The following is a 25,525-nucleotide window of genomic DNA, read 5'->3' on the forward strand; positions in this document are numbered from 1 at the left end:
AATTTGCCATTTCAGTTGCATTTGTCTTTGGTACAAAAATAAACAATCGCATTAATGTGCAAGTATTTGTTTTCTTCCGGCCAAGTACCGAAAATTTTTTTTCTAGAGCCATCTTTTATACAATACATAGACTCTGTGGCATATCTACATTTTCAACATATTCCTATATACATTCAAAAATTTGTAAGAGCTGGAACAAATACATTAAAACCCATGAGACCATCTATATATCTTCTCTCCCATAGGAGTTTCTTCATCCTACAAAACGTTTACTATTCCATATTTATTCTTCCCCTTCCCTCCCTCCCTATTCAATACAAGGCACAAAGAGTATACGTTATTTCTTACTTGCACAGACATTTAAATACCGTATCAAGCTCAGAAAAATTATATTTTTTTATATGGCACACTAGCTTTATTGCTAAGTGTGCTATTTACAAGTTAGGTTACAAAGAAAACTTATTGTTTAATTTAGAAGAAAAAAAGCAACAATTTTTGAAAAAAAAAATCCTTGAGTTTACATTTTTTTTAAACTTAAGAGCATAAACCTGCCAAAATGTTTGGCATTTTACTAGATTTTTTCTTTGCAAAAAACATTTTGCTCCTACATAAGTTATATAATCTGGTCCTAAATAAACTTAATTTTAAAATAAACATGTAGCCATTACATTTATGCCAGAAGCAGATTTAGATCTACAAGGTTTATGCTCCAAAATGCCATTAAGCATTTTATATCATGCTTTCACTTACCTTACTACATTGTTATAAAAACAAAATAAAAAATAATAATAATGGAACTTAAAACTGTGTTTTATACAGCACTAAACTCACATGCAGACCAGAATTAATTCTACAATGTAGTAGTTCATGATGCAGGCAAAGCTCTGATCAGTGTGATGGGATAAAATGATGTCTGTTAAATTTTTGATGTTGGTATTCGCAGCCCAACAAGTCCTCCTGTAGGATCTCCTTCTGCTGTTTTTTCTAAAACCTGGTTCACAAATTCTGAAGTTTGTCCAGATACCGGCTGTCCTAGAGAAATGAGTAAAAACACATCTTCAGAATATTACTAAGAATTTATGTGTCCCTTGTTCTTTATTACAAATTTAAGTTGTGCCAGTGTTAATAAGATCAAACATATTTTCATATAAAGTATTTAAAATCTGATTCCACTCACCAGAAGATGGCTGATGAACAATGACAAGCTGAATATATATATATATATATATATATATATATATGTATATGTATATGTATATGTATATGTATATGTATATGTATATGTATATGTGTAATACATGATAAACCTGAGTAGGCAGCAACATTGCAGAGAAGAATATAGAAGAAACTGACTGCAGTTGTTAGGTAACTTGAGGCTAGTTTAATCAATAATGAGGTCAAATAAATCTTAGTACACATTGTTTATAACCTTCAAATCTATGTGTAGCCCTATACACTTTTTTATTAAGAAATCGTAATCTTAAATCAAAGCAAGTACCATGTTTTCCCGAAAATGGGACATGTCCCAAAAGTAAGGCCAAGCCTGATTTTTGGAGTGAGTAAATATATGCCCTCCCCCAAAAATAAGCCGTAGTGACGGGGTGGGCATGACCAGCACAGGAGGCAGCCTTTCCCTTTCCCGATCACCTCAGGGCTTCTCGGCCCCTTAATTGAATTAGCTGAGCCGCTCTACCCGCCATTCACAGCTGATTCACGGGTGTCGCTTAAGGCCGTTGCCTCCAGCAAGCGCGGCCGCTTTTGCAGCCAATTGCGGCTGCAAAAGAAGCCGGAGGTCAAGTGACGCATCCCACATGCCTCGCACCTGTTGTGTCTCGTCTGCTTTCACCGCAGCCGGGGCCTTCTTATCTGCTTCCGAACGCTGAGGAATGTCCTAGTATGCCTCCCGGCCCCAGCCCTGGCTCCATGCCCAGACAGGCTGAGGAGGAAGAAGTACCTCCAGCCCCCAGCTCTGGCTCCATGCCCAAGCAAATGGAGCAACTAGACCCCTCCCCCTTCCCCACAGCATGTGAGCCTGAGGGAGGTCAATTACCAACAGCTGCAGACTGAAGTGACCCTCACTTCAGAAGAATTGATAGGCGGCGGCAACAGAAGGAAGGGAGGGGCAGGCCTGGATAAGTGCTGAGTCATGGAGCCACACCCCATGGTCTATATAAAGGATCTGCTTTCTGGCATTCTCTGAGTCAGGCAAAGTCTAACATATCTTGCTGAAGTCACTTTCTGGTCTCCTGCCTGCCTTGAGAACTTTGCTAGGACTTTGGCAGAGCTGTAAAGGCACGCCTGATTCGGATTTCCCTGACCCGGCCGTCAGTGGAGGAGTGGGACATGACAGCACCCTCCTTATCTAATGGTGACAGTCACAGCAGGCAATTCTGTCCACAGAACAGCTGTTTCATGGGTGCTGCTCTGGCTGGCACTTCCAGCAAGTATGTCCGTTTTTGCCATGGATTGCGGCCACTTCTGCAGCAGGAGGCCAAGTGATCGGGCAAAAGGCATGAGTCTCCTGCTGCAGAAGTGGCTGCGCCCGAGGAGTGCTTTTGGGAGAGAAGGAAAAAGGAAAGCGATCGCTTGCAAACTCTTGCCCTGCTCCCGCCTCTCCGCCGGGTGACTCCCGGCAGCCCCAGATGCCCAAAGCTCACCTGGCTCCCTTTTCCACAGGGCCCGGCTCTTTATCGAGAGGGGTGGGGGAGAAGCGAGACGCATGGAGTGAGACAGGGCTCACTCCTCTCCCCCTCTCCCCGGGCATGGCAGGGCTTCTTGCCCCTGCCCAAATTGGATGCAATTTGAGGTAGCAGGTGGGGAGGGGTGGGGCTGGGGAGAAGTGAGATATGTCTTACCTGCCTTGCAGCTCCACATGTCTCGCCATTGTTTGCAGGCAAACATGTTGTAGGATAAAAAAACCCTCACGAGTTCAATCAAACTTCTCAAACTCACGAGAAGTTTGGTTTTACCCTACAACGTGTTTGCCTGCAGACAACGGCGAGACACCCAACAGAGCTACAAGGCAGGTAAGACACATGTCTCATGTCTCCCCGGCCCCACCTCTCCCCACCTGCCATCCCCAAATTGCATCCAATTTGGGCAGGGGCAGGAAGTTCTGCCATGCCCAGCAAGAGGGGGAGAAGAGACGACAAGAGGACCCCGTCATGCTCCACGTCTCGCTTCTCCCCTGCCCTACCTGCCACCTTCCTCGACAAAGAGATGGCGGGGAAGGGCAGTAGCCAGGCTACTGTTACGGTACCATTGGGGTGTGTGGAGCCATTTTACCTGCCTTGCAACTCCATCACGTGTCTTGCCATTGTCTGCAGGCAAACACGTAAGGTAAAAAAAACCCCTCAAGTGTTCAAATTTCTCGAACTTGCAAGACGTTTGGTTTTACCTGCAGACAACGGCGAGACATGCAACAGCTGCAAGGCAGGTAAGATGCGTGTCTTGCATCTCCCCCGCCCCTGGCGAATGGGGGAGAAGAGACAGCAAGAGGAGCAAGCCCTGTCTCGCTCCACGCATCTTGCTTCTCCCCTGCCCCACATGTCAACCCCCTCGATAAAGAGCTAGGTGCTGTGGAAAAGGGAGCCCGGCGGGTGCAGGCTTTGGGCGTCTGGGGCTGCCGGGGGTCACCTGGCAGAGAGGCAGGAATAGGGCGGGAGTTTGCAGGCGAGGGAGATGGATGGATGGATGGGAGGCTGGCAAGTGCCAAAAATGCTGGAGAGATTCCCACCTTTGGTCGCCCCAGAGAACTACTGACAAGTGGCTGTGTTGCGCTGCCATAGCAACGCAACACGGCAGCAGCCATGAGGTGGCCACACTTGCTGACTCCTGCACCCCCAAAATAATAAAACATCCACCGATAATAAGGCCCAATAACAAGGCCAAGCCCTTATTTTGGGGTTCAAAAAAATATAAGACAGGGTCTTATTTTCGGGGAAACATGGTAGCTACAGTACTATATGCAGGCTTTTTGTTTTGCCTGGTATATATCCAACCCAAAGAGAAATGTAAAAAAGTGTCAGTGAATAAATTATGAGACCACCCTACAGAGAAAGAGCTTAACTTTGGTGTCTTTTAATCAGCTTTCTTTAAATTAAAATCAGTACACTATGGACATTCTCTCTCTCAGTGTATACAAATGCAAATGACAGAAGAAAGAATAATTTTAAGACTGGTAATTGTTGATCTCTTGAATGAAAGGGAAGATATACATCAAGGGTAAAAGATGATGTGTGCTATCTGAGTAACCAGATCAGACTTTGGTTTGAATCTGTTGAGTTTGAAGAGCCGGACAGAGTTCTTACAATTGTGAGCTAAGCCAACTAAGCCCCCAGGGAATCGGTGCACAATGTAGGCGTTCTCCTGGACGCACGGCTGTCTTTAGATGATCATTTGACAGCCGTCACCAGGGGAGCTTTTTATCAAGTTCGCCTGATTCGCCAATTGCGCCCTTTCCTGGATCGGGACTCGTTATGCACAGTCACTCATGCCCTCGTTACTTCCCGTCTGGATTACTGCAATGCTCTCTACATGGGGCTCCCCTTCAATAGCACCAGGAGGCTCCAACTGGTACAGAATGCGGCCGCGCAGGGGATTGAGGGAGCGTTTCGTAGCTCCCATGTAACACCTCTTCTGCGCAGGCTGCATTGGTTGCCGGTGGTCTTCTGGGTGCGATTCAAGGTTTTGGTTATCACCTTTAAAGCGCTCCATGGCATGGGACCGGGATATTTACGGGACCGCCTGCTGCCGCCAGTAACCTCCCATCGACCTGTGCGCTCCCACAGAGAGGGCCTCCTCAGGGTGCCGTCAGCCAGACAATGTCGGCTGGCGACCCCCAGGGGAAGAGCGTTCTCTGTGGGGGCTCCGGCCCTGTGGAATGAACTACCTGTGGGGCTACGTCTTCTCCCTGATCTTCGGACCTTTAAGCGCGAGCTCAAAACTTTCTTCTTTCACCAAGCAGGGCTGTCCTAATGATAAATTTTAATTTGAGGGTTTATTAGTGGGGTTCTTAAGGAGTTTAATTTATTTTATAATTTTTATTTATTAATTTTAAATTGTCAGCTTATTGAATCAGATTTTTAATGAATATTGTATTTTAAATTTTTTGATATTTATGTTTTATTTATGCTGTACACCGCCCTGAGTCTTCGGAGAAGGGCGGTATAAAAATATGAAAAATAAATAAATAAATAAAATAAATAAATAAACTGCTCTTTAGATCTGGCTTGTCAAAGCAGCCTGGTTTTGTGTGTGTGTGTGTGTGTGTTATGATTGGGTTCTAGCAGTGGCATGGGGGTTTGCATGGGGAACAACAGACTTACCCGAACCCTAGCAAAACTGAGTCATTTAGAGTTTGGTGCCTGCCAGTTCTAGGATTATGCCTTTGTAGTTTCATGCTTTGAACAGTTACATCCATTCCTGGATCATGCAGGGGGAGGCAGTGCTCACAGTTACTCATGCCCTAATTACTTCCGGATTGGATTACTGTAATGAGCTATACTACCCTCGAAGAGTATCTAGAAGCTTCAGCTGGTGCAAAGTGCAGTAATGTGGGCAGTTATGTGTACTAAAACAAATGTTACATATCTGCTCTGTAAGCTGCATTGTTGCCAGTCTGCTTTCAGATCCAATTCAAGATGCTGTATTTTGATCTTTAAAACTCTTTATGACATGGGGCCAGGTTATTTGAGGGACTGCCTCTACCAATTACATCTGCTCATCCCATCAAATCTGGCAAGGGAGACATCCTGCAGGTTCCGTTACTCAGGGAACTATATTTGGCAGGCCTGAGGAGACAAGCCTTCTCTGCTATGGCTCCCTCCTTATGGAATGTTCTTCCCCCTGAAGTGATTCAGCTTCATCCTTCCTTTATTTTCTGGAAGTCCCTCAAGACCTGGCTTTATCATCAGGTCTAGAGGGTTTCAAGGGGTCAGTGAGGTTTTGAGGTGGCTCCATTGCTAAGCAAATCTCTCGTGTGTTTTTTTTATGACTACGCTTGACATGTTTATTGTTTTAATACTTTTTTTTGCTATATGCCAGAGTCCCCTTTTATGAGATGGATGGCCATGAATAGTGCATAAATTAGATAATTAAAATCAGGATTTTCAAAATTTAGAAATACTAAAGTGGGAGCACTATTTTGATTTTTTACTGCTTAAAAATAGTACTGTGTTTCTTGTTCACTTACCAAGAGTGTCTTTAATAAGTACATCAAGTTTCTGACTCATATTTGTTACTCTCTCATCTTTAGGACTCTGCACTCTGTTCACAATTTCTTGCTTGATAGAATTGATCACAAACAGTAAGTTATCTGCAAAGAGATCAAGCAACAATATCAGTCCTCCTTACTGCAATTTTTCTGAAAAGGAAGAATACATCTATTATGTAAAAGCAATTTTATACCATTCTCCACCTGAAATTTCCATATTGATATAAAGTAACTAATAAAACTACATTAATGCTGAAGACAGAACTCATAAAAATACAGAAAAAAGGTAGACTAAAGATTGAAAGGTAGAAAAAATATTTAAAGAAAAAAATCTTTGTATGTAACAAATAAATGGATGCCAGACAAGACTCTGGGGGACACCCTAAACTACAATGTCCCCTCCTCCCTAGTTTCCCATCAATGTGGCAAATATTTCAGGTTGTTAAACCTTTTAATGTCTTTACAAAAGCACAATAAGTTTACTGAATACCTTGTAAATTACCCATATCAATCAGCTTTCAGATAATTATCATACTTCAAAACGGACAGTTTCATCAATCAGCATACTTGAAAGATTTAATAAGGTATCCTAATTTTAATAAATTGAAACCAAGTACGCGTAATACTTTCAAATACACAACAGCTGCTTTTTTTCCTTTTATAAAAGCTTACCATATTCAGTATTGAGTCCCCAAAGTTTAACTTTGTTGGCTTCATACTGAGCTTTCTTTTTCAGTCGGCAAGCCCTGTGATGTTGAGAAGGAAAAGAATTGAAGGTGAGATATTGTTCCTGTTGTTTGGACTGTTCATCGCACAAATAATCAAGAGGTTCAAAATATTAGATGTTACCAAGCAGTACACCCAGACTATAATTTCTGATTCCAGCTCTCGTTTCTCCTTTTGCTAACAAAATGATTCCTCTGTGATTATTTATTAAACGTATTTCTATCCATCACAATCAAGAGACTCTAAGGCATTTATATTTAGCAAATACAATTTAAAACATGTACAGTACAATCTTAAAAACGAACTGTCATAAATAGGAATAAAAAAATGACATTAAAACAAAAACGATACTATAAAAATTTAAAAAACAACAACCCAAAATTGATAACATCTTACCATCCCAGAATCTTACACATTTCAGTAATTCAGTTAAAATGTAACCATTCTGGCTATACACAGCAGGCAATTTTGATCAGAGACTCTTCCAATGTGCTATGAGGTGTGTGAGGCAAGAGAGTTAGGGTGAATTTTAATTAAGGAAGTAAGGAAGAATTTAATGCCCTCAGTCACTATGAGTTGGGCTGCCTTATAAATTTGTTAAATAAATAATATACAAACTTTTGTATATGATTAGACTTAACCAAGCCGTTGGATACAGAATATCTGTCACTTGCAGAATAACTTTTCCTTTTTCAATATTCTACAAATGCTTGTCAATAGGAATATAATAATAATTTATCAGATTTGTATACTACCCAACTCTCGGTGGCTCACATCAATATATTTATATATTATATACGTGCATGTATACACCCAAGCATACAAACACAAAGCATAAACAGGGAACAAATAGAATTGTTAATGCTATATTTATTCAGGAAATTGTTACCTAGAGGCAAGTTTATTTTTTTCTTTCCTTGATCTTGGTCTTGCTGTTAAGGGAAGTTCACTGACAGGGGTCAAATCGCTAATTACTTTATTCAGTTTCCTAAGTTCATTTCCAATTTGTAGTAGTTTTTTAGGGTTAGGTGTCAGATCTTCTACATCAGTCCTTCGTGACTTTTTAACAGCATATTTTCCTGTTTAAATATATACAATTATAATCAATAGGTTGCAAATTTTCATTTAATTTGAAGATATACATTTAAGTTACAATGCTTATTGAACACTGGTGTTTATTTGTACTCTTATAGTACAACTAAGAAGTCTATGTGGACTTTAAACAACTTACAAAACATGTTAGAAATAATACTAGGCAAAAATAAATACCATGCTGCAGGTGCACGAGATACTTAGAAAATCAGTAATACATCTGTTTATTTTAGATTATTACATATTTAATTTAAAGCATTTTTGATAAATGTTGATGTAACTAATGACAACCGCTCTAACCAATAACATAAAAAGCATCATTTTCATTTCTTTCACCAAGTTTAATGTTTACCAATGCGGACTATTACAAGTAGTCCTTGACTTACAAGCTTTCATTTAATGACCGTTTGAAGTTATAACACCACTGAAAAAAGTGACTTATCACCCTTTTTCACACTTACAACTATTACAGCATCCCCATGATCACACAATCAAAATTCAGACACTTGGCAATTGGCTCATATTTATGATGGTTGCTGTGTCCTGGGGGTTACATGTTCACTTTCTGCAACCTTCTGATAAGCAAAATCAATGGGTAAGACAGATTCACTTTACCGACCATGTTACTGACGTAACAAATATGATGATTCACTTAACAAGTGTGGCAAGAAACATTATAAAATAGATAAAACTGATTTAACAACTGTCTCAGTTAGCAATGAAAAGTTTGTGCTCGATCATAGTTGTAAGTTGAGGACTACCCATAAGGCATTTCCTGGAAAGAGGAAGATGAAAACAAATTTTGCCAGTGTCACAAATGATACACAAAATAGGGAAGAAATGTTTCTAAGTTGCAAAAGCAAATTGTTTTATGACTCCTTCCTCCTCCTCCAATTACTTCAATAAATTAATGGAACAATGAATAAAAGTTGCATATTTTATTTAAAAGAAAGTTATGGTGAGGAAATTTTAGAATACTACCACCATATATTCATGCACATTTCAATACCTCCAAATCCCAACACAATGTTAACCCTATACATATTAAACAGGTTTGAAATGCCTTATTTAAATGATACAGGAAATTCTGACAAAACTTTAAGAAGTGTGCCATGCCCCTGTAAACAGCAGCTCTTACCATGATGTAATCCGTTCTTCTGATACATGTTGCTTGGTAAGGTTTCTCGATTCCACTCGGAAGGCCTTAACATTCTTTCCTGCTGTGATGGCGTCAGTTGTTCACTATATTCCCAGAAGTATCTCCGCTTGCCTCTTTTTCGACAAGATATTGCAGTCAAATCTTTCAAATCTTCTACAGAATCATTTTCAAAACCTAAACATTATAAAGTTGAACTTTTATAGAGCCTGTCCAGAGCAAATTGACCAGAGATAAGTAGAAGAGAGTATATCAAAAGTAAGGGTAAAAGGGATTGGAATAAAGGGAAAATGAGACTTTAAACTGACAATTTCTGGCAGTGTTCAATTTTTTTCCTTCCATATGCCATCAGAGAATTTATCAGATGACTAATGGCATAGGATTTTTCCAGAGCATCTCTAAACCATTTTGTTCTTAAGCAGAGCCTGGAAGTTCTTTACCAAATTGTCTCCTCAACTAATGGTCTCTTCCAAATCAGCATTCTACCTCTTTGATTTTAGAAAGTCAAAATGATCACTGATTCGTTACAGTGCACAGTCAGATACAGATAAAAATATGCACTAGAATTACAGAGTAATATTATATTACATTAAATGCATAAAACTTTTTAGCTTCCATTTTATGCTTTAAACCAGTGGTCCTCAACCTTTCTGGCTCTAAGGACCAATTTTTCGGAAGACAAATTGTCTTCCATGGACTGGGGGTGGGGAGAGTTTCACACATGCAACCTAGATCCTTCGCATGTGCAGATGAAGCTTCACTCGCCTGCTCACCATTTGTGCAGCCGGGTCCCAACAGGCCCGTGGACTGGTACCAATCCACGGACTGCGGGTTGGCAACCACTACTTTAAACAAAGAGTGAAATTTTACTATTACCAATCAGCCTAAACAGGTATTTTTCTAATCTCATATTAAAATAGGCATCTGGCTTCCCAGACCAGATATGATTTTTCCCCACAGAAGTCATTTGTACTTGTGTCTGTTTATGCTTATAGGAAATGAATGTTAGATAGAATGTTAGATAGCTACAGCCATGAATTATTTATATTAGGCTATGCAATGGAAAGAATAATAAATCACTTGATGGAAAACAAGAAGCAGTGGCATTTATTCATTAGAATGATCAACACCATTTCTGGAAAAACTTCTATATAGATCATACAGCTTGGCCATCAAATTTTTGTATAAGACCTCAACATTCCCAAAATGTAAAAAAACCTACACCTCTAAATGGATGCTTGACAGGCTGTTATATATATTGTTGATGATTTACAGCTTATCTTAAAAGCAACCTACACTGCTCAGGACCTCCCTCTTTGAGGTGGGTGGTTTAGAAATATGAAATATAAACAAACCTCATCAGTGTTGTATAAGACATTATATTACAATACAGCACTGTTGCAGTCCAAACTGTGTTTCCTTTGGTTACATTAAGCAAGAAATTACTTGGCTAAAAACTCATTTTCAATTTCAATTTCAAGAACATCGAGCATTACCAAGAAGAGCGGTTTAATAGTTTGCATCTAGATCACATGAGTTTAATTACCTGGTTCAGAAAATGTATCACTGATGTCATCATCTTTATCATCCTCATAATCCTCCTCTTCATCGTTTTCAGATAGTTCGTGCTCACTTCCAAAGCCTTCATCGTGATCTTCATCTTCCAACTCTTCCTCATCATCTTCATCCTCATCAGGATCGGCTGTGCCTGCATGATCAGCTGAGCCATCACTAACAAAAAGAGAATAATTATGCTCTTCTTTTTTCTGTGAAGGATCTGACACCGAGGTGCTAGCAGAGAGGCTGCTCTTCTCAGCAATAAGTCCTGGAGCTTCCTGGGGTGGCGTGAGAAGCAGAGCCTGAGTCTCTTTGAAAGGCAATACAGGAGCACTGTGATTCTGAAGGAGGTCAATTCCTTTCTGCTCTTGTCTCTTTGCTACAGCTCCACAATAGCAGGTGTTTTCTTTTGCAGCATCAGCATTTGCCTGGCTCAGAGCGGACCTGTTCTGGTGCACTGGATTTATCTTCACTTTTGCCTTTTTAACATAATCCTTACATTCAATGTGAATATTCACTTTCTCATTATTGTACATATTGGTCTTAACCATGATTTGTGTGCTTGAATTGGCTTTGCTTGCTTTCTGAGCAAACTCAGATAAAGGTGCTTCAGCCTGAGCAGTTTTTGATGAACAAACTGGCGCGGCTGCTCTTGTAATTTTCTTGGTTGGCAGAGACGTTAATTGGGTTTGTTTTGCATTGAACAGCAACTCTGAATAGCATAGTGGATCTGAGACAGGCTGAGAGTCCTCACTGTTGAGCTGAGCCAGAGTTGGAGTTTTACTTATTACCTCTTCATCTTGATACGGGCTTGAAAAATCATCAAGACCTAAATAGTCCACCTCTTTTGTTCCCCAAATGTCACAGCTGGTTAATTTTGTATACTTTGTTAAATCTTCACAGTAAGTATCCCACTGATCCCAATTAGCAGGGAAAGACATTTCAGTATCCAGAATCTCAGTAAGAGTCTCTAAGTTCTCAAATTCTTTACAGTCCTCTACAGAAAGGAGATTGTCCCTGGAACTCTGTTGGCAATCCATTCCTCTGTCCTATTAAAGTAAACAGACATAAGCATATCAATAACAGGTAATGCATTTTCTATCCAGATTCTTATCCCATCAACCAGCTAAGACCAAAAGAAATTAATAATATCAGGTGCACCTTGAAGGACACATGTCACATATATAAAACTTAGCAGTAATCCTAAAGTAACTTGCATTGAATCCAGTGGGTTTACCAAATTATCATACATAGTCCTATGCTGTATATTGGTTCTGAACTTTTTGGGAGTTTGGAGAGTCAACGATTCCTATGGTTACCTCAGTGCTTACCCTGCCAATAGGAACAACCATTCCTTTCTTTAAAACTCAATAAGACATGGTCAATGACACTGAATGAATCAGAACAAGAGACAAAGTGGTAAGAAGTCCATTATTTCTCAAATTAATCACATAACATTCAGATTCTGAAGTGTTTTATTTTAATTATATATTAAATATATATTTTTTGTTAGTTGCGAAGTCGTGTATGACCATCGCGACCCCATGGACAACTTTCCTCCAGGCCTTCCTGTTCTCTGCCATCCCCCGGAGACCATTTTAAATTCAATTAAATATATTAGAATATGTTTAAAATGGGCATCATCCCAAATGATCGAAAGTCTGAATTAATCCTCGAACCAGGAAAGACTACAAGTTTGGAACTATGTGATTTAGAAAAAAACTGAATAAAAGCAAGTATGATGTAATTTAAAAATGTACACATGACAGAGGTGACAGATAAGGCTTTTGGTCTGATCCAAAGGAATCTTCTCATGAATTTTTAGTATCCACCATATAAAAGTCTAATACACATACATACACTTAATCACAGATACACACACATTTTATGTCATCCCCATTATAATACAGCTCATAAACTTAAGAAAAGTCAGAATTAGAACAGTTTTTACAGAAGTATAAAAATTAACTTATATGATATACATATTATGATTTCAAAAGGTAGCTTCACCTAAATTTCTTTAGGAACAAGAAAAATGCTTCATGCAATTAAAGACAAATGAATGCAGCTTACCAATTCATACATGAAATCTGGGTCAGAATTATTAGCCAAGAGATCTGTGCTGATCAGTGTCTGTTCCGAAAACATGTGGCTTTGAAAGGCATCTCCAAATGGAGGGTCCATTCCACTCACACTGGGCTATAATAAATAAATATTAGTTTGGAACTTAAAACATCTATATTCTATTATAAAACTAAACAAAAATATCAATCCTTCGAATATCCTGTCTTTTCCTTTTTTTCCCATTCTTACAATGCATTAAGAATAAACATTTGAACAACCTTTTAGTATTTTCTACAAATATGGTATTATGATTCTGGCTGACTTTATGAGATGTGCTGGGCCAATTTGGTTCAGTTTGGTTTAGCATTTTTCTGAACCCATCATTATTTTTGTCTGTGAATCCAGCTACTGTCATTTATTCAATAAAAATGATTAAAACAAATGATGGGTTTGCACAAGGCGCGATCTCTACATCTTTCTATCCTATCTACAATATTTGAAATTTTAAAAAATATGTACTGTAGCCATCTAAACTTCTTACTTTTATTGATAATAAAAATATCTTTTCATAACATAATGGTCAGAAGAGGTAGCAAGTTCTACATGCCTTCTTGCTTGTTCTACTTTGGAGTTCTTTCCCAAGAACATATATTCCTGTTTTAAGAAATCCACCAAAGTATATTGTTTTTTGAAGAATAATGATACTACACTGGTAGATACCAAATTAGATACAATCCTTTTAAGCTGTTATTTTGCTTTTGAAACAGGATTAAAACTGCTTAGAGCAATTGGGCATTTACCTGAGGCATTTCCAGGCCCAGATCCTCCAAATTCAATTCCAACTTTTTTGTTTTCCTTGCTTGCAAATTCTGTTCCAGCTTTTTTTCCGGGTTAGTAGGCAGCGTATAACTCATACAAGGCGAGTTGCAGATTTTTTGCTAGGAAAATGTTTACTTTGATTACTTGGAATATTTTTTTCTCCAGGGAATTTGTGCCTGAAATGAAATGAAATGAAAAGAAAGCCATTAAGTGATTTTACATTAAATGCATGCTTAGTATCTTAGTCCTCATTTGTTGCTGCAATTATTTTTATACACATCTCTACATTCTCTTTCTCTTCATCCTCTTTTTTCATACTTTCTATTAATGTAATTGCAGATTTCAGAGGTAATTTGTAAAACAATTCTAGTCCAAGAAGCTTCTATATAATCTTATATCAACCGGGATTGTGTTATGAGATTAATTTAATCAAATACTTTCCCACATAGGACTTGTACTTTCTATTCCTCCAGTTTTTCCATTTTCATTCTCTCTCTTTCACATTTTCTTTTTATCTATTGTCATATCTGAGTTATGTTTGGAAACAAAGAAATGGTCTGTGCAGCTGTTTTAATATATGTTTCCTTCATCTAACTCTGCTCTAAAACACAGTTTTGTATTCAGAACATTTGCAATGACTGTTTCTCAATTGTTTTCAAAGACAGCCCTACACTGTATGTAAACTGAACAATGTGTTACCAGGATGTGGAATTGGTCCAGGAATCCTCATTTCAATATTCTAATAAGTATCAAAGTACAACCAGAGCATGGGACTGCTTCAGCCTAATGTTAATATTCAGATGAATTATTTTAACATGGGCCAAATGTTTGTGCTTCTATAGTAATAGGTACTTTCTATGCTATGTCACAAGAAAGTAGGTGGTCCTATGGATTCAGAAGAATTCATATTCATACACAAGAAGTTGCCTCTTATGACTTTACAGAGGCAACTGTTTTGCTCAGGATTGGCTATTTTGTCATTATGAAAAACAATATTTTAGTCCTACTTGTATAATTATTCCTAATAGAATTACTTTCGGGCACATTATCCTGAATCATAAAAGCATATCCATCTCTTTTTATAACGTATAAAGCTATTTTTTCAAATGTAGAAAAACTTATATGTAATTCAAATAAAATATGAAAATGATCTTATTATGCATATCAAGTTTCCAAACAGTTTGAAAAGTTTCCATCCCAGTCTGTATTTGATTATGCAGAAATAAGTGATTTATCTGCTGCTGCTATTATTTAATGTTTTATTATTCCTGATTTCAACTTCATTTGTCAATGTTTTTAATGTCCCATGTTATAATTATGGTGTTTTTGTGAAGCCTTTATTATTCTACTACTGTTTATTATTGGAAAAAAATATTTCATGGTATAAAATCCCTTAAAATAAGCACACAAAAATTAAGCATATTAAAGCAGGGTGACTACTTTACATACTAGGAACAATTTTATATAACAATTCAGTGAAACATTAGCAGGTTAAGATATACCAGAATAAGGAAAGAAAACAAATTCTAATAATTTTTATTTCTAATAATGTTTTTCCCTTATAAAGAAGATCAGACTTTTTGTAAAGAATTAAACTTTCTTAGAATTTTCATGTATAGCAACTGCATTTTGACAAACTGATGTAGATACAAATTATCAACACCGAAAAAGTTGTTAATCACAAGGATCACTTAACTCAGCATCACTACCAAGGCAGTGTATGTATATAGCAGTACTCTTTTATTTATAGATTAGTAATTAATACAGATTTTACAGCTGTAGATTTGGTTTAGATTTGATTCCAAAGATCCATTTATATTTGGTTCCAAAAAGATCCTTTGAAACACAAGGAAGAGCAAATACAGCCATCATCAGCCATTCAGTCCTATCCAACCCTTGGGCACTCTATGGATCCGCACTCTCCTGCCCCTCTGTCTTGCACTATCTCTTTTGGATCTGCTATGGTCATCCCGGTGTCACCCTTTACAGTGTTCAGCCAGCAGGTACTAGGGTGGCCCCTTCTCCTTCTGCTGATCTCTCCCAGCATGATTGACTTTTCAAATGAGTCAGCTCTCATGATATGACCAAAGTATAACAACAGCCTTTGTATGGCAATCTTGACTTAAAGTGATATTTTTGGGCAGTTTTGGTCTAGACTTCTTTGTTATTTTTGCAGTCAATGGGATGTGTAAAATAGTTGCTTCTAGCACCACAGTTCAAAGGTGTTCACCCTTCTCTGATCTGCCTTTTGAGTCCAGATTTTGCTGCCACAAGTAGCAATTGGGGAAAAAAGGCATTGACTAATCTGCATTTGGTTATGAGGCTGATGTCTTTACTCTTCCAGATGTTATTCATGCAAGACATTGCAGTTCTTCCAATTGCTATATGCTTTCTTATCTCAGGGCTGAAGACACCAGTTTGGTCAATTTTAGAGCTCAGGAAGATTCTTTACTTTTTTGATGGTCTCACAAATCTGCATTCTGATCTGTGTGTTCTCTGCAGTTGTCATTACCTTTGTTTTCTTGATGTTAAGGTGCAGTCTAAATTTTTCACTTTCATCTTTAACTCTCAGAATTAGCCACTCCAGATCGTCCTTGCTTTCCTTGAGCAATGTTGTATCATCTGATATTGGAGGTTGTTGATATTCATACCATTGATTTTAAATCCAATGGCAGATTCTCCAAATGTGCATTTCTCATAACTATTGGTGTGTACATGTTGAATAAGATAGGTGACAGGATTCAACCTTGTCAAGTGTCTTTTCCAATTCTGAATCATTTTGTGTCTTCATATTCCATTTCTACAGCAGCTTCCTAATCAGAGTACAATGACTGAGTGAGCTGAATGTGGTGTGATGATATTCCAGTTCTTTGAGGCAGTTCCAAAGCCTGTCATGGTCAACACAGTCGAAGGCTTTTATGTAGTCAATGAATAGTGCACCTGTCTGCAACTCTGCATCTCTTCTTGGGCTGTGCAGTTGGTTTAAAGATGCAGGCCTTTAAAAAACAGACAGGTGCTATATTCATAGTTCTCAATCCCCCAGTTGCATCACCTAGAGGAGGATAAAGGCTCCTGAGCAATACTGCATGTATTGTTGTAATGTAAGTAAAAAGAGCAACATCTGAATTTATTTGCTATGAGGAAAAATGAAAGATATGTCACCTTAATGTCCATTCACAATAATTATTACAAGGAAAAAATGACTAATTGTAGCACAGATTTAAGTCAAGTAGCAGTCCATCACCCTTTGTTCTGACTGCTCAAATCACCCTGCTTGAATTCTTTAAACTGCTTCAAACAGCTGAACAGAGCAGCATCCATCAGCCATCTAATTTTTTAATTTGCTTTCTATTTCTGCCTTCAATAGGAAAGCAACAATTACAAACCACACCTAGATAATTTAGATTTGGAGAATATTCTTTTTCTTTTTGAAATTTTAAAGGACTATAACAATTATTTGCTCAAAACAATAAGGTTTTTTAAAAAGACTAAGAAGGAAGTTTTCATTTTTCTAGTTCCGGAGTTCTTGCTTCCTTGATTTTTTTAAAACTGACTTCCAGAAGGTGGCCTTTCACACTCTTGAGAACAGTATTTATAGAAAGATTTTTCCTGTGTACAGCTTGGTGTACAGATCACAACACAAAGCAGACTTCAAATGCATACACACACAAAAAATTCTCTGTTAATAGCTTTGATAAATAACTTTGGCATTCATGACGATTATGCCAGATTACAAAAATTATGCATTATGCTATGTATCCTTATGCACAATATATATAAACCTTTTATTACAGAATGATAACATAGATTCTGCTTGTGCAGAATTCACTACTGTTGATCAATTATCATAGCTGACAATGAAAAGCTCATTTTTATGTCTTCCTTTCTCAACTTGTGGAGGGTCTCCATGTTCATTATGACACTGTTCTAGCTGCAGTGGCACAAAGAATCCCCTACAATCTCCTCAATTAATACATCCAGTGAACAAACATGATGGGAATTGTGTCAAATACATCTAAAAGTCACCTAGATAATTCCACGTTCAAGCAGAAATATTCCAATTATTTTTAAACCCTTCTTAACTAAACTGAGAATTTATTGGTAAGTAGCAGCCTGGAAAAACAAAAGTGCAGTTTTGCTGAGATACAAATGTTGTGAAAATATTCTGAAAAACAGAAATGCTGTAGCAATAAAACTGTGCAGAAAGACTAATTGTGAATTTACCCTTGTTCTAAGAAAAAGCACTAGCCATTTCCTCTAAAATATTTGGAACTTGGGATAGAAAGCAAAATAGAAACATGATCTGAAAATGAAAAGCTGGTATAGACTTTTTTTAAAAAAAATCCTTGGACTTTTGTGTGCTTAATCAAGACATACCTAAGAAATCTAGCATCCATCAATTTAAGGGATCCAATCTTTACAGAGAAATATTTAAAGCAATTTTCCCCAAACCCAATTAACTCAAACTACTCTGTAAAATGTTTCTTGCCATCCAATTGTATCCTGCTGAATCCAAGATTCAATTTTTTGAGAAAAACTCCAGTGCTACAGACATGATGATTTGCCAATGCCATTGTCTGGTAATTTTTTATTTTCCAGTTGAGCCTTTGGGTCTCAGATTTCTGGTAACTTATCATGCAAATACTAACCACATCTACCCCATCAGCTTTTTTTGCAAAATCGATTACTTAATGCTTAATAGATTCTCTTTTATGATCAGGCTAGTAGCTTTGAGGATACAGTATTAGAGATAGGGCAGAGTATTCCCCTTTCAGCTTTATGTAATTGACAATTCTGAATGTTTCCTGGATTTGGAAAGTTCCCTCTGAGTTTACAGTTACCTGTGCTCTAGTTATTTCTTTACTTGCTTTATCACTCCATCCTTCTAATAAATCAAACTGCAAATAGAAGAAAAGTTAGAGCAAGCTAAATGGAGCACATGTAAAACTCAGTACCTGCATTAATTCTGTGGCTAAATGATGGCATTTTGGAGTTATACTGCTTATTGAATTTGCATTACTAACATACCTTCTTGGAGTAATTTGAAATAAAATTACAAGTTGCATGTAAGTTTGGAACCCAACATTTATAATTTAATATAAAGGTCATTTATGGCAATCTATTAAATATAGAATGAATTGAAGATCTCTGGACATTGGTCTTATGACTTTCATAATTCATATCAATAGTGAGGGATGTTTGAAACTGTAATTCAGCAATGTCTAAGAGATCACTTTGCCCAATCTACATGACCATGCCAGAATAGTTCAAATATTTTTTCCCCTCCAAGCAAAGTAGTGCAAATGCTTTAATTGATAATGAATCAGATGAGACCCAGGTATTCCTGCATACCGCACTGCTGACCGAAGCACAAATATTTTTATTATATGAAGCATTTGAGGTTCTATGGTCCATAAATGATAGGTCTTCTGAAGACAGACAGAACTGTCTTCAATTGCTACTGAACATCTTATAATAATTTGTACAATACCAACTGGAATTTACGTAACTCTCAGCATAGGACAGTGGTGATTTTTTCCTAAAACTAATACGAAGGTTTAGCTTCTAAGTGTATCACAACTCCTAATAAAACACAGCAATCTCTTCACTACAGTATAGTGAAAACTTAATAGCAATTTTGTAAGAAAACAGGCTGTAAATTTAGAGAAAAATTTAATTCAGTGTGATACAAATTTACTTTCAAAAATATAATATTTGGGATTTGGGATTTCTTTTGGGTTGTAAAGTCAATGCTCAGAGTTGTTTTCCTTTTCTTCACAGGAATTTTAAAACTTTAATTGGCTTAGCTTCTCCAATGTAAACATTGTTTAATACAGGGGACACAATTTTTTGTGGGAAAGGGGAAAGAGAACTGAGTGCATGTATAGAACACTCATCACAGGTATTGTAAAGTTAAAAGCCGAATGACATACGTGTGTCAATATTCTACTACTGAAAAGCCTGACTAGTATGTAAGGCAGGACCCAGATTTCTCCTCAGAATATGTAACTATACTGTAGGTACTTGTGCTTAGCTATGGAGATCTAGTCAACAGCTGCTGCAAAATTAAATAGATAAGACAGACATTTACTCTGTCATAAAAGTCATATTTTAAAAAGTATGGAAAGTAATACCATTTAATTATATTGCAATTTTATTTGTCTTTATCAATGCTCTGGTCCTGTTCAGTTTTTGAAGTGCTGCCCTAAGCACACTACTTAAAAACAAACTGTAATCTTTGGCCCCCAGAGTTTGTGCATCCCTGAAATAAAACTAAAAGTTGAGGGAAAATATTTTTAAAAGAAAAAATGTTTTTTTAAAAAATAAAAATAGAAGTGCATATTTTTCAATTCATAATACAAATTGTTAAAAGCAGTTTGCAATTTACAGTGCAAATATTTTGTTTCATTCTATTCCTGCTTGACAGACCTATGCAACAATTAAAATAAAAGGGTACTCATCTAATTTTTATCTTCAAATTTTTCTTGCATTAGTTCTTAATTTTCAATTTTAAATCAAGATACTTGAGATCTTTCATCCAAGAAACAATGAATAAACTGATTTCTATAAACTGATTCTCCCTAGTTGCTTCACAGACTTGCTGTTTCCAAGCTCAGGAAACGTTTGTTGCTGCAGGCCTAAGAGATATCAGTCAAAACAAAGAGATTATTTTGTCATGAAAAACTCCCTAGTACAGACTCACGATACAAACATAACGTATTATAGATATACCATATAATGAATTTATCAATAAATCTTCCTTAAAAATAAGGATGTATCTACAGGTGAAACAGGAAATTAGTCAATAAAGTATCTTTATAAGGTCTGGCATTTGTATAGCTAAAATTTATATTCTGTTCTAATTATGTGTACTGAAGCATCCTTATAGCCATGCTATTACAAGATAAAGTTCTAGCAGAGACACATTTCTCCTGCACTCTTCCAGACCACAGAGTAAAAGAACTGAAAGTCCTACTTTACTGGTTCTTCAAAAATACTGAATTTTTTATGATCAGCACCCTAGAAGGGTTTTTCTGCTTTCAAAAGTAATTGGTAACTAGCTTAATCTCTGATTCATCAAATCTCATGTTGCCTGCTTTGAAGCTGAAGATTGCACCTGAGGTCTCAAGCCTTTGAAAGGTCAAAACACATAATAGCCTGCATTAATGGATCACAAGTGGCAGAGGCTTAAATAAACCAAGAAAACATATAAATTTGATGTAGCTGGACAGTTAACCCACCTTATAATTAAAGTTTTACTTCCTAACAGTGAGGACAATTAACCAGTGGAATAGCTTGCCTTCAGAAGTTGTGGGTGCTCCATCACTGGAGGTTTTTAAGAAGAGCCTAGACAGTCACATACCAAGAAGGAAAAGCGGGGACTTAAATTAAGCAACATCAGAATAGAATAGAATAGAATTTTATTGGCCAAGTGTGATTGGACACACAAGGAATTTGTCTTGGTGCATATGCTCTCAGTGTACATAAAAGAAAAGATCAGGCAGCAAGAGGTTTCATAGTGCAAAGGAAGAGTTTGATCTTCATGTCTTGTTTTTTTATTTTGATTTAGAAACTGCTTACCATATGCAACAATCATTGTCTATTTTGTAGAGCTGACAATAAAAAATATCAATGCAATTAAAAATTGATTAGCTTTGAATAATTTCTCTGGTTTTGCAATACAAATATAAAATATAATTTAGATTTCACTAAATGAAAGTTTGTAAATTGAGGACTACTGTATATAGTACTGTATTTATTTCAATTATTTATTGGTGAAAATGTTTTGATTGTATTATTTAAAATTTACAAAAGAAATTGGATAATGGAAGTGTTAATTCTTCTGGATTCTTAGGGGTTTTTGTATTACAGTATTAGCCCAGATAGCTCTCTTGATAACCTAGTAAAGGCATATCTTTCAGATGCTATACAGCAGCAACTGTTTCAGTCCTACTGAAAAAAGTTTGGCATACTAGAAAGTTGCTTGATACCATATCCTTGACATGCTACAGGTTCTATTTTGTCCCTATTATTATTTAAAATCTGAACCTGTTGGATAAATTGGGAACTGTAGAAAGAGATGGTACCAATGTATTGATGATACTGGATTGGATACCTTAAAATTCAGTGTATACATTTCAACCTTTTCTATACTCAGCTGAACATTATTCCATCTGTGGTAACATCATACTTAAAAGTTTGCAATACATGTTATATATTTATACATTTAAAGAGCCCCTGAAAACTTCAATTAATACAAAATGCAGCTAGATTTATATTATGGAGATTATAATCCAATAACAATGGAAAAATATGTGCTGGTTGGTAATTATTTTCTAGATTTTCAAGATTTAAATCTTTAAAACCTGAATTGTGTAGGGCCTGAATAAGAGTATGCTTGTTTTAGGATGAATATGTCCAATTTAAATCTATAGCAGAATCATCACCTCTTTAAAAAGATGTAGAAAAAATAAATTCCACAAACTGCAATCAAAACACAATATCAAGCAGTGTTAAAATGCAATTAAACCATACAATCTATTGTTTATCTAAAATAGTCGTATTTCTTCCATTCAAAATTCCACAACCTAGGTCCTGCTTGCAAAGAGGTCCAACCACCTGAAGTATCCACTTCAGTGACCAGCTGAACAAAATGTCCTGTAATGAAGGACATCCGTTCAATGGGCAGCCTGCATTTACTTTCATCTTCATTGTCACTTCTCAAAGATGGACAGTCTGCTATTTTTCAGCTAGTCATTTCTATCATCTACCTGCTAATAGATAGAAATCTGGCACTGTATTTGAACTGCACCCATTAACCCAGGGAAGGAAGTTATACACACAGCACAAAACAAAGCACGTCCTGCCTACTTTTTATTTAGTCTTCTTGCACTTTGGTGGTAATGGAGAAGCTTACAACTTTTTCCTCTCTGCTATGAAAAAGGTGCCCAGCTTACTGCTTGCCAGTTCTACAATACTGTATGATTAGAGAGTTGTTTCTCAGCTGTAGCTTTTTTCTTATCACCCCTCAATTCTAACTGAATGATTTCTTTTAATATTCCGGTGCTCGAAACTCGTCAATTCATATCACTAAGCTGAACCACTAACACACCTCCCATCCAATATGGCCGCTCCATCAAACAGGACCGAAACACACTCCAACTAATTGTCGTTTCGCTCCGCCCTCCCTGTAATCCTATTGGCTCGCTCTATCCCAAAGTCTGCCGCCATTGGGCGCGCTCGGCGTCCTTCTTTCTGACTAGCGGCCTCTCTCAAGTTAGAATGACGCGACATGTAAACAAATCACTTTCTGGATGTTCCAAACTAATCAGAAGTCCGCCGGCCTCCGCCAGCCCCCCGCCGAAGCCAACGAGGGGAAGAGATCTGGGCAGATCTCTGAATCCCATCGTGGAAGTAAAAAATAAATAAATGTTTTTGTGCTGCAAAGTTTCTTAAAAAGAAGAGGGAGAATAAGATACCTGTAGCCTATCAATGCGGGATGGGTGGGGTTTCTTTTTATTTTATTACAAACATTCTTATGCCGCCTAGGAGGATCTCAGAGAAGAGGGGTCCACACTAAAGGTGGGTAGCGATGGTGAATCTCAGATGCCTCCGTTTCCCTCCTTAGTGCTACAATTGAACTTTGCCAACTCCTAGCGTTGCAATACATACAAGGACTCCGCACACGCCCCATCCAGTCACATTCAGCACTGCAAAACTGAAGGGAAAGGTTTTCTCCTTTCCCATCAGTGTCTGCTCTGGGGGGGGGCGGAGGGGATCCCACCGCCAATCACTTGCGTTTTCTCCACTCGCCGGTATTTACTACCCAACATGACAACCACGAGGGTCGAGCCACGTAACCTTGTTTCGCTTCCTTCCCCTATAGATTAAGCGGGGAACCAATATTGGGGTGAGCACACCGGGCCGACGTGTGCAAGCCTTCGGCTGTGAACGCGATTTCAAACCTACGAGATTCTTCGAACACTTGGCTCTCTCACCATTTCGTCAGCTGTACTCAACAGTGTTTACAGATTTTTCTCATTAACAAAAAAAAAACCCCGACAGCGTATTTTTGTCGTTACACCTAAGACAGACAAACTCTTCTGAAACGGAAAATGTTGTATGGAACCAAGCCGAATGGACCTCGCAAGACTGGAGCGTGCTCTTTATAATAGGTGAAAGAGTTTCCCAACTAGTAAAAGAAAACATCCCAAAATTCTGCACAAAACATAATAAGCTAGGTCTCCTTCTTCCTCCATCTCTCTACTTCCTACGGTTATAAACGAGTTAAATCCGGGTTGTTGTTGTTTTTTTTGGGGTGGAGGAGATTAAAATGAAAAAAGTTCCTTACAAAAAACGAAGCACTAAATTCATCCCAAGGACTCAAATGCCGATGTCTGAAGAAACGCCTAGCCTAAAGGTTCCCTCCTTCAGCTTACCCGGAAAAAGGAGACCAAAAGAAACCTCTGCAGTCTGAAGAGAAAGGCAAGCAAGCACACGCCCCCTTCCATGTCCCTTTCCACCCAGGGCGAGCGCTCGAAGACGACGGGCATGTTCGCTCTCTCCACTCTACATGACACTTCCAGGATTGCAAAAACGGGGAGGAAAAACAACAACAACCCCTTTTAATCTTAACTTTAAACCAACGCGGCCCCATTTGCCCTAAAACCTACCCCTTCCGCCGATAGTTCTCAATGCGGTGGCCCCCGGATCGCTTTTTTCCCCGAGCCACGCTGCGGAAGGACAACCACCTTTCGCTGCCTCCACGAAGGCGACCTCGACCGCGCCGTTCTCAGCAGCCTCCATCCTAAATCGCCCTTCTCCCTCTTCCTCCCGCTGCCCCTGGGCAGCAAGGACCATCGGCGCCTCCCGCCCGCATCCTTCCGCCCGCAGAAGGGCTTCCCGGCTCATGCAAGAACCTGCCGGGACCGTCGCTCTGGCCGTCCTCGTCCCCCCACTCCCGCCGCGGGGCCACGGAGCCCCCCAAACTTCTCCCTCCCTCCCCACCTCCTTCTCGGTCGGCGCTTCAACGGCTTCCCATCTCCCTTGGTGGCTCCTCACCTGGGGCCCCGACCCAGCGGGGGGATAGAGGACGTCTCACTTCTGGTCCCAGCTTCTGCTGGGGCTATAGCGCTGGCCCGGCCCCTCCATGCCGCTCTGGGGTTTGTTTTGTTTATGTCCCTTCCTGACGGATTCCCGGAAATCGCGTGACTCGCCCCCATCACGTGGCCTTTAAAAAACGGGGAGGGAGGGAGTGGGGGGAAGGGCGAACACGGCCGAGTCGAGGCAGAAAGCGAGGCGTCGAGGCCTCCAATCAGAAAGCGCGCGGTCAGGGACCAATCAGCAGCCGCACAAAGTGGTCTCCCCTCTCATGTGACGGACGAAGGGCGAGGGCGGGGAGAAGGGAAGGTTTCTTGCTCAGCTGACGGGGACGGCGGCGGGAATTCAACGGGGGAGGGGTGGTGGTGAGCTAGCACAGCTTCTCATTGCAAAGTAGTCGCGCTGCTCGCTCGTCTATGGAGGGAGAACCAAAGGGCTCGGTTTTAAATCGATCCCAGCTGATTTCTAGTGATCTCTAAATTTTCTCCAATCTTGCCAGACTCGTGTTGGGGGGGGGGGGGCACCGAGTCGGTCGTGCAACCTTACTTAATTCAGAATGAATTATTATTTTTTATTTGCATTTATATCCCGCCCTTCTCCGAAGACTCAGGGCGGCTTACACTATGTTAGCAATAGTCTTCATTCTATTTGTATATTTATATACAAAGTCAACTTATTGCCCCCAACAATCTGGGTCCTCATTTTACCTACCTTATAAAGGATGGAAGGCTGAGTCAACGTTGGGCCTGGTGGGACTAGATCCTGCAGTAATTGCAGGCAGCTGTGTTAATAACAGA

The 25,525-nt window shown here is 38.7% G+C and overlaps 1 protein-coding gene across 1 annotated transcript; it reads right to left on the bottom strand.

The window, feature by feature from the left end:
• CREBRF (CREB3 regulatory factor) lies at positions 1-24,827 on the bottom strand. The gene is made up of 9 exons (XM_058171005.1): positions 24,690-24,827; positions 13,610-13,804; positions 12,819-12,944; positions 10,735-11,794; positions 9,171-9,365; positions 7,830-8,019; positions 6,887-6,960; positions 6,194-6,316; positions 1-1,032 (listed from the first exon to the last, which is right to left on the bottom strand). The coding sequence occupies exons 2-9, from the start codon at positions 13,721-13,723 to the stop codon at positions 917-919; spliced, it is 1,998 nt and encodes a 665-aa protein (XP_058026988.1). The 5' UTR covers positions 13,724-13,804; positions 24,690-24,827; the 3' UTR covers positions 1-916.
• Positions 24,828-25,525: the final 698 nt, after the last annotated feature.

This window comes from Ahaetulla prasina, chromosome 2, assembly GCF_028640845.1.
Source record: "Ahaetulla prasina isolate Xishuangbanna chromosome 2, ASM2864084v1, whole genome shotgun sequence".
NCBI classification, from domain to species: Eukaryota; Metazoa; Chordata; class Lepidosauria; order Squamata; family Colubridae; genus Ahaetulla; species Ahaetulla prasina.